Genomic DNA, 16,710 nt, shown 5'->3' on the forward strand with positions numbered 1-16,710 from the left:
TCTGTATTACAGTCAAGAGTTTGAGGTCTACACTGATAATAATCCTTTGACCTATGTCCTCACGACAGCAAAACTGAACGCGACTGGTCAGAGGTGGGTAGCAGAACTGGCTGACTTCAACTTCAGTATTAAGTACATGCCAGGAAGATGCAATGCTGACGCAGATGGATTGTCTAGGATGCCGTTAGAGCCTGAAGAGTTTATGCAAGCGTGCTCAGAGGAAATCTGCCTGGGAACCATTATGAGCACCATTCAGGCGATAGAAATCCAGAAGCAGGAATATACACCACTGTGGTGTCCATTGACAGTAGCAAGCGCTATGGAAGTGAGGGAACAAGATTATACCCCCATGTCCCTCCAACAACTGTCAAAAGAATCTATCAGGAAAGCACAACAAGAAGATGAAACAATTGGAAGAGTCCTCCAGTATATGGACCAGAACAGGGTTCCAGGAAGACGAGAGAGGGAGTCGGAATCACCAGAAGTAACTACTTTACTGAGAGAATGGTCAAAGCTATACTTCAGCTCAGATGGTATCTTATACCGTCAGAGAGGACCGAACCAACAGTTAGTGTTACCCAGAGTATACCACAGATTGGCTTTCAAAGAACTTCATGAGGAGATGGGACACCTGGGAGTAGAAAGAACAGTGAACCTAATTCGTGAACGGTTCTTCTGGCCCTATATGCAAAGAGATATCGAAAGTTTTGTGACCAGAAAATGTGGGTGTTTGAAAGACAAACATCCTAACAAGGCGACCAGAGCGCCCATGGGCCACATCCAAACTACTTACCCGTTTGAAATGGTTTCAATAGACTTCCTACACCTGGAGCAGTGCAAGGGTGGATATGAATACATCCTAGTGGTAATGGACCATTTTACTCGATTTGCTCAAGCGTATGCCACTACTAATAAATCAGGCAGGACAGCAGCAGAAAAGATCTTCAATGATTTTGCTCTGAAGTTTGGATTTCCTACCAAGCTACATCATGACCAAGGAAGAGAGTTTGAGAACCAACTCTTTGCCAAGTTAGGGAAATACTGTCGAATCCAAAGATCGCACACTACGCCCTATCACCCAGAAGGAAACGGACAAGTAGAACGCTTCAATAGGACATTACTGTCAATGTTGAGGACTCTGGCAACTGCTGAGAAAAGAGATTGGAAGAATTCCTTAACAAAAATGGTACATGCCTATAACTGCACCAAGAGTGAAGCAACAGGTTACTCGCCATTCTTCCTTTCGTTTGGTCGATCCCCAAGGCTACCCATTGATATTATGTTCGATACCCCAGTTTCAGAAACATACAAGACGTATCCTGAGTTTGTCCGGGTATGGAAGGAACGTATGACTGAAGCATACAACATAGCATCAAAAGTGAATGCGGAAGAGCAGAAAAAGAGCAAAGAATACTATGACAGAAGATGTCATGGAGCGGAATTGACACCGGGAAGTCGTGTGTTAGTCAGAAACCTACGAGAGAAAGGGGGTCCAGGAAAACTTCGATCATATTGGGAAGAGAAGGTTTATGTGGTTGTGAGGAGAAAATCTGATGACAGCCCTGTTTATGAAGTAAGAACAGAAATAGGAGATAATAAAACAAGAATATTGCACCGAAATCTACTCCTACCATGTGATTACCTGCCACCACAGCAAGCTATTCAGGAAGTTGATAAACATCGATCAAAACCTGGGGCCACACGGTGGCTCAGTGGTTAGCACTGCAGCCTTGCAGCGCTGGAGTCCTGGTGTTCAAATCCCGCCAAGGACAAAAAACCATCTGCAAGGAGTTTGTATGTTCTCCCCGTGTTTGCATGGATTTCCATCCCATATTCCAAAAAAAAGACATACTGATAGGGAAAAATGTACATTGTGAGCTCTATGTGGGGCTCACAACCTACATTAAAAACAAAAGAAAAAAAAAAAAAAAACGTCGATCAAAACCTCTCAGACAACGACGTAGGAAGGAAGTTATTGATGGAAGTGATGACAGTGAGAGTTCAGATGAGGAAAATCAAACCCTTGTATTCTGTATACCGAACAGATGCGGAACCAACATTCCTCAACAAAGTGAGTTATGTCCTGAGGCTCCTGAGTTTGTACCTCGAAATGCACCCAATAATTGTTTGGTCTCAGATGATCAGTCACCAGTTACTGAAGAAACGGTTGAAGAGGTTAGAGCAGAGGAACCCCTAGAGGATGCAGAAATAGGTTGTCCAATGGAAGAGCAAGGACCTACAGATGCAGTTCCGAACACATCAGAGAATGAACTAACAAGCGACATGGAAGCAGAGTCCATTGAAGCTACTAGGACTGAATCATCAAGAGAACTACCCAGCAGGAAAGTATCAAGTAGAGAAGTAAGAAAACCGGTGATCCTGACGTATGACACTCTAGGAGAACCAAGAGAAGTACCAAGAACTGTCCAGTTCAGACAGGTGTGGACACCTAAGGATCAGGTAAACCAACCAGAGTGGTATCTACCCACAATCTACTTTACCGAGGACTTTAACTGTGATGAATAGACTGGTTTGGTTATCGTGATTAGAGTCAACCTACTTTGAGGATAGTTATTCAGAGCTGGTTGAAGACGGAGGAAGAGCTCCAGCTGAAGAATGGAAAAAAGGTTATTGTTAATGTTATGTTTAGTCAGGTTATGGTTATCATTGATGTGTTAATGTTAAAGGAAGTACTATGGACACTGTCTCACATCTCTTCATTAAGGACAGTAGAAGGGACAATGGAGACATCTACCAGTTAGATACTGGGATCCTGGATGTGGGAGACGTCCTACAATCGGGTAAAAGGGGTGTTGACCTTTGAGTAAGGACAGTTCCAATTGGGAGGCCATATTTTTGAGCCAATGTCAGGGACGACATGAAATTAGCGGGGGAGAGTGTGACAGGTAGAGACAGACTGCAGCCATGATGTAAAATCATCCAGCACCTGTGGAGTTAAAGCTCTAACAAGAGACACAGGAAGTGGTCACTGACACAGCAGCGTGTGCCGGGAGGGAGACAGTGACCCAGGAGAGCAAATAGGGAAAAGGGAAGAGACACCATGTTGGTCTTGAAGCAAAGCTAGAAACTCTGGACTGTAGAATAGAACAGTGAGAACAGAAGGGAGTTTAGCTGAGCAGCTGAAGGCCAGAACTGATAGAGACATCCATCTTTTCCCAGTGATAAGTACAACTGCCAGTATACAGTGATATCTGTTATGAAAGACTCATGCACTGTATGTGATAGCTGTGGAGACTGTGTGAAGAGAAGAGAAGTAAAACCTTAACAACAACTGCTGTCTGGGATTGTCCCTTCGTCTAAGCTCTCTAATATCCAAGAACTCATATATACTATGTCCTACCTCGCCCCGCTGTGAGACGGACATACGACATGTGGCCAGTGCTCACTTTTATTTTCCTGCTGACCTTCTGCAGATATATGCTATTTTATTACAACTGTAAAAGTTGTAAATTCCATTTAGTGGCGCATGCGGTACGACCTGGTCAAAACTGGGGTGCAGTTCTCAAGATTATTAGGGGTTCTAATGATAGGACACCATTAATCAACAAGTTACCACTTATGCTTTAGATAGGGGAAACTTGTAACTTGTATACCCTTATAAATTGTAGTCCTTTGACAGTTTATGAGCTGCTGTAATTGGTAGCCTACATTTTGCCTATTAGCTTACAGGCACAAATTATTTCACTTAGCTAAACCAATTTTTTAACGTTTCTTAAAAATTTGCACAAATTGATCACCTTTAATAAATATCAGTCATTTTCATCATCATCTACAGTAAATAGGTCCAAAGTATGTGTTGATTTAGTTTTACATGTATCTTAATAGTAGACAGAGTTCCACTTCTGATACAGAACTCTAACTCCATAGACAGGCAGGTGCGGATTTACTATTGTGGTTATGACACTGGCATAAAATGTAGCAAAAAAGTGGCACAATTTAGTGAATTTTGGTGCTCCTACTGTAGTTTGAGGTGAAGTTCACATCTGCACAGAGTTGTGAACTTCAAAAACTGCCAGAAATCAGCAGAGAGAAAAGTCCTGTATGGAGGACTTTTCTCTGCCGGTTTCAGTTTAACCCCTTCCCGACATGCGCCGTAATAGTACGGCGCATGCCGGGTCTGTAACTATGGCGACCGCCCGGGAGCCGGGCGGCCGCCATAGCCGCCGGGTGTCTATTGCTTTAAGCAGTAGACAACCGGCTCTAATGCCTCCGATCGGTCCCCAGACCGATCGGAGGCATTAACCCCTCCGGCGCCGCGGTCAAAGGCGCCGGAGGCGCCATTTTCCCGGCGGCGCATGGGCACCGCCATTTTGGCTGGGATCGCCGGCTCCTGGAGCATGCTTCAGGGCTGACGTCCCATTGCCATGACAGCCTTGTACAGGCTCCCAGGCTTGTCTGCAAATCCTCTCTTTTGCAGGCTGGTCTATGCAGCCTGCAAAAGAAAGGATGCTTTTTTGCAATGCATTGCAATGCATTAGCATTGATAATGCATTGCATTAGTGATCAGACCCCTTGGGGTTCAACACCCCTAGGGGGTCTAAGAAATGCAAAAAAAAAAAATAAATAAAAAAAAAGTTAAAAAAAATATAAAAAAATATAAAAAGAATTAAAAGTTCAAATCACCCCCCTTTCCCTAGAACACATATAAAAGTAGTTAAAAACTGTGAAACATATACATGTTAGGTATCCCCGCGTCCGAAATCGCCTCCTCTACAAATCTATAAAAATATTTTTCCTGTTCGGTAAACGCTGTAGCGGGAAAAATAGTAAAAAGTGCCAAACCGCCGTTTTTTCACTGTTTTGATTCTGATAAAAATTTTAATAAAAAGTGGTCAAAGCAATAACATTTCCCGAAAATGGTAGAACTAAAAAGTACACCCGGCCCCGCAAAAAAAGACGCCCTATGCATCCCCATACACTTACGTATAAAAAAGTTACGGCCGTCGGAATATGGCGACTTTTAGAAAATAAATATTTTAACACAGTTTTGGAATTTTTTTTAGGGGTCAAAATGTAAATAAAACCATATAAATTTGGTATCCCTGGAACCGTACCAAAACACAGAATATAGGGGATATGTCATTTTGGCTGCACAGTGAACGCCGTAAAACCAAAGCCCGTAAGAAAGTCGCAGAAATGCATTTTTTCTTCAAATCCACCCCATTCTGAATTTTTTTCCTGCTTCCCAGTACATTATATAGAATAATTAATGGTAGCATCTTGAAGAAAAATTTGTCCCGCAAAAATTAAGACCTCATATGGCTCTGGGAGCAGAGAAATAAAAAAGTTATGAGGTTTAGAAGGAGGGGAGTCAAAAACGAAAAACGAAAATCAAAAAATGCCATCGGCGGGAAGGGGTTAAAAAACGTCAGACATTATAGTCTATGGGGTCTGCGGGTAACTGCTGTTTTTGCGGTCGGGCTCTTGGTAATTTGGTTTCACCTGGGGCAGAGATGAAACTAACCTCAGATAAAATTTTAATGACTATTGTTATAGCTTAGAATTATGATTTGTGCTGCGCCAGAGCTTGTGTTCCCCCTCCCCTTTCCTTCCCCTACCGCCTCCCCCTTTTTCTCGTTGAATTTTTTGACATCAGATGTGTTGCTTTTGTTGTCCCTCCTTCCCTCCCCTCCCCATTTCCACCCCTCCCGTATTGTAAAATGTTTTGAAAAACTTTAATAAACTTTAATGTTTAAAAAAAAAAAAAAAAAGAATTATGATTTGTGGGAAAAGATGGTGTGACTTAAATATGACAAAATGTGCTAAATTGTGCCAATTTTTTTTTTATTTCTGGTCTAAAGTAAGCCAAATAATAAGTGGGATAGAATTAGAATAGACCTTCTAAAGATGTACCAGATTTATCATCCAACATGAGCCAGTGCGATAGATCTGGTACATTTTCAGACTGCCTAAGTTTACACTTTTTAACTATTAGTAAGCATGTAATTTAGAGTTAGGCCGGGGCTCCATGTTGCAAAAATGCAGCGTTTTACATTACCTGCAAAGTGGATGGGATTCTGGCTAAATGCTGAAATGCGGAATTGCTGCAATTTCAAAAACGCTTGGGTTATTGTAAATCACAGCATGTCAATTATACCTACAGAAATGCTGGCATTTTACATACAGGTATAATAGAGGCAGAAAAACTTTCCGTGAAAAACGCTGCACAAAAAAAAAAAAAACACAATGCGTTTCCATCGCTATCTTTTCAGCATTGTTTTTTTATGTGGCTCCCTACGTTTGGCCTTTAACCTTGCATGGCAAAATTCCTGCAGCTAACACTATGAACAACATAGAACCTTACTTCATTTATACCTTAAACTACTTTGTAGTGTGTGTTGCTTCCTATTGGTGTCTGTAAGCAGCCAGAATTTTATCACAGTCGTTGATGTTTGGTGAAGTTTCTTGCATACACTGGCAACTGTTTGGGCAAAAAAGCTCAAAACTAGATGTAACAAGTGCCAATATGTTTCAAATCAGTTGTATAATACAGTAATGGTCAACGTGTCTGATATAAGAAAATAAGTCCGATAAAAAAATCAGGTTAATGGATTTCCTTCCACCAAATCAATCTTAGAGATTAGCCTTTACACTCAAACTATCTTTGTTATCCGACCCTTAAATATTTTATGATTTATTTATTTAGTTATTCATTATGCTTATGATTATTTAGTTAACCATTTTCTCCCCTGCATAATTTCACATACGGGATGGTATGGTATTTATTCACAAAAAAACAGCAGAGACTAAGAATCCCTGAAGTTTGAATAGATGTTTGGCTGTAAAACATTTCTGCAGGTTTGTAATGTTGTCTTCTTTGGTTGTGTCATCAATAACATGGTTTGTGAACTCGTCTCACTGTGTAATAAATGCCACAGTTCTTGTCTGATCTGTTGACGTGTTTACAGTGTCATATTGTTCAATGTGCCCTGGATATTGCACATGTAGGAAATTCTTATGCTACAAGTTGAATGTATGCTTAATGTATTGAATATCATGTGTTGTATGAAATACAAAATATATGGGAGCCTTCTTATTGCACATTAGAAGAGTTAGTTTTACACTTCTAGTTAAGTTACTAGTACATATTATTATCTACACCTATTTCTCATGGCCCTGTCCCCTCCTTACACCATCCATATGCCTAAACGTACTGGTGATGAATAATTAATGAGAGACATTTCTGTCCAACAACCACATTTATCACTTTTCTAGGACCATGGAGATGGAGTCTAGTTACTAATTGATTGTAGCTCCTGCTGCTAGACAAAGGTTTTTGTTTTGTTTTTTTATTTCATTTTTTCACATATTTAGGTGCTGACACACAACTGCCTACACAAAATGTATAATAGATAATAAACAATATGAATAGTTAAAGTAAGCCAACATCATTATGAAATCAGTCAAGGTGAAAAGATGATGAGAATGTTTAGTAGATTAAAGACCATGTCCCCTTTTACAAATAGAAATTAAAAAGTCTTTTGTATAAGGAAAAGTCGACCTTTCCATATTTCTAAACACAAGTGCAGTATGCTATGTACGAAAGGTAACTACATTACTATATAATCTCAACCAGTGGGATAGTTATAATGGATGCAGTATTAGCAGTCCCTACCTGCCCTGAACACTGAGGGGTCCCTAAATAACTTTTCAAAATTATTTCCAGCACAACACTCCAGCATCCATACAGTACAGTAGGTTAAACTTAAAGGGGTTGTCCTGGCAAAAATGGACAACCCTCTTAAAGCTGGGGGCAGTGAAAAAAAACCACATACCCACCTGTCCCTGTTGCTCCGGTGTCCTCCTGCACCTCCCAGGTTAATCTGCTCCAGTAGCGTATACTGGCGTTGTGCTGAAGTCCTTAGCGAAGAGCTGGGAGGCACGGGAAGACATCGGAGCAACGAGGATGGTTGAGTATACTTTTTCTTTTTTTTAACGGCCCCCAGCTTATTTAAATTTTAAAAGGGTTGTCCATTTTTGCCTGTTCAACCTCTTTAAATAGACTTATACATTTTGAACTTGCACACAACACTAAGATATTTGCAATAGGTGTTTGCTGTCTTTATGATTTCCAGTGCAGCGATTTATTATATTGCACAGCACATTTGCAGTATTACAAGATTATACATTTTACCACCTTTGTGTATTTACCATGCAATCTGATGTAAATACTGTACTGTAACAAAAAAAATGGAATGATCATCTCTACAGGAACATATTTTTTATGCCACATACTGTATTTGGTTTAAACATTCTTTCCCTTTATGAACGCTATGTATTTGAGTGATCAATAATTTTTATTTCACTTCTGTTGTGCAGAAAGTAAGACGAGGTCCAGGTCCAAGTCCGAGCCCGACAGATTCCAAACGTGTCAGCTTTTTTGGTACTAGTCGCTTTCACATCTCGGATTTCAACTTCCTCATGGTGCTTGGAAAAGGAAGTTTTGGAAAGGTTAGTAACTTTTGGCATGGGTTTGAGAAATGTTTATCTCACTCATTTTCTGTTGGCGCCATACCGTGTAGAATTGACACACTTACTATATGGGCAGGTTGTGGAGTAATGGGATTTGTGTATAATTAGTTCAAGACGCTGAGAAATATTATATAAAAGCAAATCATGTCAATACAACCACCCTTAAAGGCATTTCTTAAGTTGTTTTCATGTCTGGTTGGGATTTGAGGCCATAACTGTCCTGGGATATTCCTTGATTTATTGTGGCCTAAAATAGACAAAGTTACATAAACAACAGAAGAATGGAGATAATACTATTAATCTGTAAATTATTCATTCATTATTCATATCCAGTGATAAATACAGAGAAGAAAGTGTGCGAATGCAAGAAAGGTATTGCCATTTTGTGTATCAGAGTTGCTTCTTCAGGCCTATGTGATAAATGGTGCCATGATTTCATATTTGATTGCATTTCAACTCATCTCCATACTAACCTACACTAACATTTGAAGTGCATATACACATACAAAGGCAATAACATTAGGTGATTTTAAAACAGCACAGAATAACACTAAGGGTGCATTCACACTGAGTAAACACTAGCTTATTTTGTAGAGTAAAATTACACTTGTAAATTTTGCTATCCCATTGACTTCAATGATATTTTTTTACAACTGTAAAAATACGCCTGTAAAAAATACGCCTGTAAAAAATACGCCTGTAAAAATACGCCTGTAAAATGTCATTGAAGTCAATGGAATAGCAAAATTTACAAGTGTAATTTTACTCTACAAAATAAGCTAGCGTTTACTCAGTGTGAATGCACCCTCAGATTGTTTTTATCTTAAGACATCTGTTTTTATAATCTATCTTGCCTGTCTTTGCAATTTAATTATGTGGTCACTAGTTTGTGAAAACTGGACAGTCCTGAGGACCTCAAAAAATTTAAAACATCTGAGATGTTCTATTATGTGAGGACTTAAAATGTTCATGGAAGAGAGTATTAAGGCAACAAATTGTGATACTTAAATACAGTAGAATCCCAGCTCAGACTGGCCTGCTGGTGAACAGTTTAATCCCCTTATGTGCCCCTGAGCCATGGTGGGCCCACAGTTTTCCCTTCCATTTTTACAGTACAATGGTAGCAGTTGCTACCAGACCATGGGCCCTGGGGGTGCCCCAAAGGTTCCTGTGCTACCTAAAATATAGCATTATATAGCATATATAAGAAAGGTAGGGGCCCCATTACAGATTTTCATTGGCGCTCAGGAGCTTCAAGTTATGTTTTTGGTCACTGCACTTCATGCAGATTCTCATCATACCATACCTTCCAGCTTTCAAACAACTGAAAGAGGGACAAAATCTGCACTGCAGAGAAATTAGGTATCATGAGCTTCACTTTCAGCCTGCTCATCCCCATGTTAGCTCTGCTCATTCCCAACCATATCCCTTTGTGCCCTCACAAAGTAGAATGTTCCTTTAGTGGCCCTAACATGGTACGCTCCTTGTGGTCCCCTTTTACCCTCTACAGTGTAATACACCCTTTATTGTAGCCATCACAATATAATGCCTCATTCACTGCCAGTTGTAATCAAATTACCATCATAACTGGTGACCAAAGCATTTAAGAAATTCAAACTTGTATCACCAAATTTAGAAGTGAATCTCGTATTCATGTATTGCAGTTGTTGAGATTCAAAGCAAACTCTTTAAATTGTACTGTACTGTACTGTACTGTAATAATAACACTGGAAAACACACTGTGGATATCTTAAATGTCATTAAGTGTTTCTTAAGTAGTTTTTTATGCTGATGTCAAATCTGAAAACCGTTTTGCTCTATCAGGTCAAATTGTTAAGATATTGTCAAATAAATGTTTTTATTTTGCTTAAATAGGACTACATGCTTCTGACAGCATACAAAATTATATATATACTGTATATACATTATCTCTCTCTCTCTCTCTCTCTCTCTCTCTCTCTCTCTCTCTCTCTATATATATATATATATATATGAATATTGCATTATAATTATCTATTAAGAGCTGATGTAAGATTTTATGGTTTAGTCGGCAGTTGCGTTATGAATTGCGCCCACATGAAATATTCTGCCAACATGAAAGTGGCGTACAAAAGCATGTCTCTACTTCTGGGAAAAATATGGTTTAGCGAGTACAACTGGAGTATTTGGGGTGACTTAAAAGTAGTATCTATTCTAATAGGAATGCAGACAGACTCCTCACACAACTGTCTCCAAGACTTCTCTCATGCATACCACATACTCTGGAACCCCTCACCAAGACACATAAGACTGACCCCCACAATCACAGGCTTCAAGAAGGCCCTAAGACTCACCTATTCAGGAAGGCCTACAAACTCCAATAACACTACTATCGAAAATTGTAAACAGAGTAGAGATAAGGACATTTATTATATATCCTTATCTCTGCTCTGTTTACAATTGCTACTTTTAATCCCCTTATCCCCAAATGGACGGATGGCATACTGATGTGTGAACTAAGCATATGCCTCACAAGCATCCGTCTTCATTTGCTTTATTTGGGGGAGGGGGGGAGTTACAGAGCCCAGATATGCTCTGCTTCCAGGTTTGCGTCTCTGCAGACACCAACAACCTTGGCACACTCCTAAAACACGTTTTGTTCTGCGATGCTCAAGATGTGCTGAACATCTATGACGAAAATCACACAATTGCATATTTTCTTCACTTCAAGTTTATGCTCAAAACCTATAACTCTGCCCTTCACCTTGTCAAACAAGCCTACTTCACCTCTCTCATCTCTTCTCTCTCATATAAACCTAAACGACTCTTTAACACCTTTCACACCTTCCTCACGCAAAAGGTGCTGGTACCTGTCATAGACCTCAGTGCTCACGTACTTTAAACACAAAATCAACAACATCTGTCAGGAAATAACCAAATCTAAAAGCAGCATCAGTCCCTTTCCCTCATATGGGGAAGGTAACTCGGTAGAAGCAGTGGTGCGGACCCAACCAGTCGGAGACAGGGACACAAATCTTGCAGCAAAAAACGGTTTATTTACAAAAATAAATAAATAAATAAAAGCAAAATAAATAAACCTTTACGTCAGGCACAGTATAAGCAAAATAAAATATAGCCTTACTTCAGGAAAAAAGGCAAAACAAAACCTGCTCATCTGAGCACTAACTAAACATAAAATACTAACTGTACATGTGGTTTACTACCAGTCACAGGAATCAACTAAAATAACACTGTACCATAACACAAGGCTCTCAGTGTCAGGACAGACCCAGCTACTTCCTCTCCTCCCAGGATCTGCCATGAAGTGCCGGCTCTGCAGCCTTTTATGGCCTAGAAACGAGCCTATGACCCACACCTGAGCTGCAGCTTATTCAAGATCCGCCCTGAACCACGTATTCGCACCTCCTCCAGTCTTTGTCCCCTGCTGTTACAGCTCACATTACTAAAATTTTTAACCTTTCTCTTTGTGCTGGAATCATTCCCTCCTCCTTCAAACATGCTGTCATAACTCCACTCCTGAAAATGTTGTCCCTCATCCCATCCTGTGCTACTAACTACAGATCTGTCTCTAACCTCCCCTTCATATCCAAACTCCTAGTCTATTCCTGACTAGGTCTACTCCTGGTCTAACTCTCTTCTGGACCCCTTACAATCAGGTTTTCATCCACTACACTCTATAGAAATAGCCCTTACAAAAATCTCCAATGATCTCTTGACAGCTAATCTAAAGGGAACTATTCACTATTTATTCTTCTGGAGACCACCAACTCCTGACCAACTACCCTGACCATTGTGGTTGGAGTTCCTCAAGGCTCAGTCCTAGGCCCTCTTCTTTTCTTTCTGTACTCAGTCCAAATTGGACAAACCATCAGCAGCTTTGGCTTTCAGTACCATCTTTATGCTGATGATGCTTAACTATGCACCTCATCCCCTGACATCACTACTACAGAACACCAATGACTGCCTCTCTGCTGTGTCTAACATAATGTCTTCTCTTTATTTAAAATTACCTTTACACCTTTACCCCACATATTTACATTTGCATGCTTTTTCCATTTGCACAAAAGCATCTCCACATTTCGCCCTTTTCTCACCATGGAAACATTGAAAACCCTCATTGTCGCTCTGATTTTGTCATGTCTTCACTATTGCAATTCTCTTCTAATTGGGCTTCCTCTTACTAAACTCTACCCTCTACAATCTGTCCTGAATGCAGCCGACAGACTCATCTTTCTGTCAAACTAGTACACAGATGCATCTACCTTGTGCTAGTCGATGTATTGGTTGCCCATCCATCACAGAATACAATATAAAATTATCACACTCACTGAATAATTCATCCATAACACTACGCCCCTCTATATCTCCTCTCTCGTCACTGTCTACTGCCCTAACCATCCTCCCTGTTCTACCTTAGACTTGTATCCTCTGTTATCCGAACATCCCACTCCCATCTCCAAGACTTTTCTTGAGCTGCATTGGTTCTCTGGAATGCTTTACCCCGAAAAATCCAGTTAATCCCCAACTACAGCTGCTTCAAAACTGCCCTAAAATCACATCTATTTGGTCAGGCTTATCATATGACCTGATCATAGAATATAGCTTGGAAGTGTAGAACAATAACACTTGTTATCCTTCCTCCTCAGATCCTGTCCTCTCCATCTAGAAGTTACACTGCACTCCTTGCACTTAATATCTTTTTATTCACAGATACCAGCTGGTGACAGATTCATACAGCTTCAGTTACATAACCTTTTCTATTAAAAGATGGCTGGACCATTGTAGCAAACAAGCCCTCTGACTTCTTGTGTCCCCCTATCTCGTCATAGAATGTAAGCTCTTCTGAGTAGAGTCTTCACTTCTATAGTTTGATTAGTTTATTTCTTTGTCACATTATAATATTTCATATTGTCTGTTCATATGTCCTCTGATTTTTAAATTTCTATGGAATATGTTGGCGCTATATAAATAAAGTTATTATTATTATTATTATTATTATTAGCTACATGGACAGACGATGCATAGCTATATAGATAGATGCAAGATCTATTTATACATCTATCCATCTGTAAGTGTAATAAAAAAATGTTCTGTTGATTTTCCAACAAATTATTCTATGTTTTACCCTGCATTTTCAACTGTTACATACTGTATCTGGTAAATGTGGCTGTGCCTTCAGTTTCGTTCTTTTAATTTCCTGTGTAAAGTCTATTATTATTATACAGTCAGTTGGTAAGTATTTCAATCACTCCCACTTTAATCAATCAATCTGACAATGCTAAGCTGATTGAAATTATTTGTAAATATTAAAAGTTTCCACTTTCCTCTGGCTACTTATTGAAATCATATTGTGTGACCTATTAATGGAATTGAATATCATGCATTTTGTTGATGAAAAATTGATTTGTTTATGCATTGGCAATCAGAATTCTCACTGCATGAACAAAGGATCCCTTGGTGAATGTACTTCTGCTGCAGTAAGTACTATAAATAATATAAACTGCTTATGATTTTTTTCATTCCATAAAACAAAATAAAGGAGCTACAGGTCTTATCATTAGTAATAAATAAAATATACACTCACCGGCCACTTTATTAGGTACACCATGCTAGTAACGGGTTGGACCCCCTTTTGCCTTCAGAACTGCCTCAATTCTTCGTGGCATAGATTCATCAAGGTGCTGGAAGCATTCCTCAGAGATATGGACATGATGGCATCACACAGTTGCCGCAGATTTGTTGGCTGCACATCCATGATGCGAATCTCCCGTTCCACCACATCCCAAAGATGCTCTATTGGATTGAGATCTGGTGACTGTGGAGGCCATTGGAGTACAGTGAACTCATTGTCATGTTCAAGAAACCAGTCTGAGATGATTCCAGCTTTATGACATGGCGCATTATCCTGCTGAAAGTAGCCATCAGATGTTGGGTACATTGTGGTCATAAAGGGATGGACATGGTCAGCAACAATACTCAGGTAGGCTTTGGCGTTGCAACGACGCTCAATTGGTACCAAGGGGCCCAAAGAGTGCCAAGAAAATATTCCCCACACCATGACACCACCACCACCAGCCTGAACCGTTGATACAAGGCAGGATGGATCCATGCTTTCATGTTGTTGACGCCAAATTCTGACCCTACCATCCGAATGTCGCAGCAGAAATCGAGACTCATCAGACCAGGCAACGTTTTTCCAATCTTCAATTGTCCAATTTCGATGAGCTTGTGCAAATTGTAGCCTCAGTTTCCTGTTCTTAGCTGAAAGGAGTGGCACCCGGTGTGGTCTTCTGCTGCTGTAGCCCATCTGCCTCAAAGTTCGACGTACTGTGCGTTCAGAGATGCTCTTCTGGCTACCTTGGTTGTAACGGGTGGCTATTTCAGTCACTGTTGCCTTTCTATCAGCTCGAACCAGGGATCCCAACCAGATAGAGCCCGAAAGAGCTGGGTGAGTAACATTCCTAAATAAAGGTAATCCCTAGCTAACCCTACCGGTACATCTGTCCCTGTCTCACAATCACATAGTTCACAGTCTCATATGAACCGGATAATTCGTATAAATTGGATGTCACCTGAATTAGCCAGCCAATTACTTTTTCCAATTTTTTTTTCAATGCCTCCATTGTCGTAGTTCCTGTCCCACCTCCCCTGCTCAGCTGTTGGTGCAAAAAAGCACCAGGGAACGTGGGAGGGGAATCGAATTTTTAGTGAATTTGCCACCTGGTGTTCGACTCGAATCGAACATCTCGAACAGCCTTATATCCGATCAAACATGTACTCGATCGAACGCTGTTCGTTCATCTCTAATGCTAATGCTTGTTGGAGTTTTAGTCTAATGGTGTGTAATCTTTGAAAAAGGATGGGAGGCTTGTTTGTTTTACTGTGGGATTCTAAAAGTGTCAACTTGGCTGTAAAGTCCATTAATTCTTTATTTCCTTTTTATTTTCTTCCTGCATACATACCGTATATACTCGAGTATAAGCCGACCCGAATATAAGCCGACCCCCCTAATTTTACTACAAAAAACTGGAAAATCTTATTGACTCGAGTATAAGCCTAGGGGGGAAATGTGGCAGCTACTGGAAAATTTCAAAAATTAAAATGGTCGGAGTTTTTGGGTGCAGTAGGTGCTGGGTGCTGAGGAAGGGGAGGGGGTGTTTTGGTTGTCTGTCTGCCCCTTCCCTGAGCTTGAGGACTGTTTTTTTTTTTCCCTCACTTGGAATTCAGCCTGGCTGAATGTAGGGTATCTGTAGTGCTCCTATTAACCCATTCCCGACAGAATAGGAGCACTGCAGATACCCTATATTCAGCCTGGCTGTAGTCAGACTGAATTCCAAGTGGTGGTGGTGGTGGTGGGGGTCTGCCCCTTTAAGCTCAGGGAAGGGGCAGACAGACAACCAAACCCCCCCTTCCCCAGCACCTACTGCACCCCAAACCCTGACCCTCCATCAACATCAATCTAGTATTTATCTCCTATCCTATGGATAGGGGATAAATAGTTGAAAGATAACTCTTACTTATTCATTTCAAGGGGGGTGGGGGTGGAAGGGGATATTGTTATATACACTCCAGACACTGTATTGTTTGCACGGTGTACTCACATTCTGCTGCAGTTGTTCCAGGGAGAGAAGGTTGTCCAGCCAGAAGGTCCAGGGGGAGTGCAGCAGGATGCCCTCACTGTCCGGCTTCTGCGAAAGCTCCAGGTGATGGTTCAAGTGCAGCTGCTCGTCGCTCTCTGCCTTCAACTCCCGCCGGCCCAGACCCGCGGGGAGCGCCATCTTCCTGTGGACCCCGGCAATCTTCGTCCCTTAACTGCGCAGAGCGTCAGCAGTTTTGGCGGCATGGTACGGACCCGCGCGAAGCATCATCTTCCTGTGAACCCCACACTGCGCAGAATCAGGATCCCCTCACTGTCTGGCTCCTGCGGCAGCTCCAGGCTGGTGATTGTTCAGGTGCAGCTGCTCCTCACTCTCTGACTTCAGCTGCCGCCGGTACGGACCCGCGGGGAGCGCCATCTTCCTGTGGACGCCGAAACTGATGACTCTCTGCGGTTAGTGACAATGCTGGCGCTCCCCGCGGGTCCGGACCGGCCGCAGCTGAAGTCGGAGAGAGAGGAGCTGCTGCAGGAGCCGGATAGTCCCGCTGCACTCCCCGTGGACCTTCTGGCTGGAGTGCAACCTACACCGTGCAAACAATACAGTGTCTGGAGTGTATATA

At 41.2% G+C, this 16,710-nt stretch overlaps 1 protein-coding gene across 1 annotated transcript in view; it reads left to right on the plus strand.

Annotated features, from left to right (window-relative positions):
- PRKCG (protein kinase C gamma) overlaps positions 1–16,710 on the plus strand; it is a 448,854-nt gene that overhangs the window by 374,247 nt on the left and 57,897 nt on the right. Inside the window, exon 10 of the mRNA XM_075276786.1 lies at positions 8,341–8,472. Coding sequence (XP_075132887.1) covers positions 8,341–8,472 — 132 coding nt within the window. The remainder of the gene's footprint in view (positions 1–8,340; positions 8,473–16,710) is intronic.

The sequence above is a fragment of the Leptodactylus fuscus genome, chromosome 6, assembly GCF_031893055.1.
Source record: "Leptodactylus fuscus isolate aLepFus1 chromosome 6, aLepFus1.hap2, whole genome shotgun sequence".
NCBI classification, from domain to species: domain Eukaryota; kingdom Metazoa; phylum Chordata; class Amphibia; order Anura; family Leptodactylidae; genus Leptodactylus; species Leptodactylus fuscus.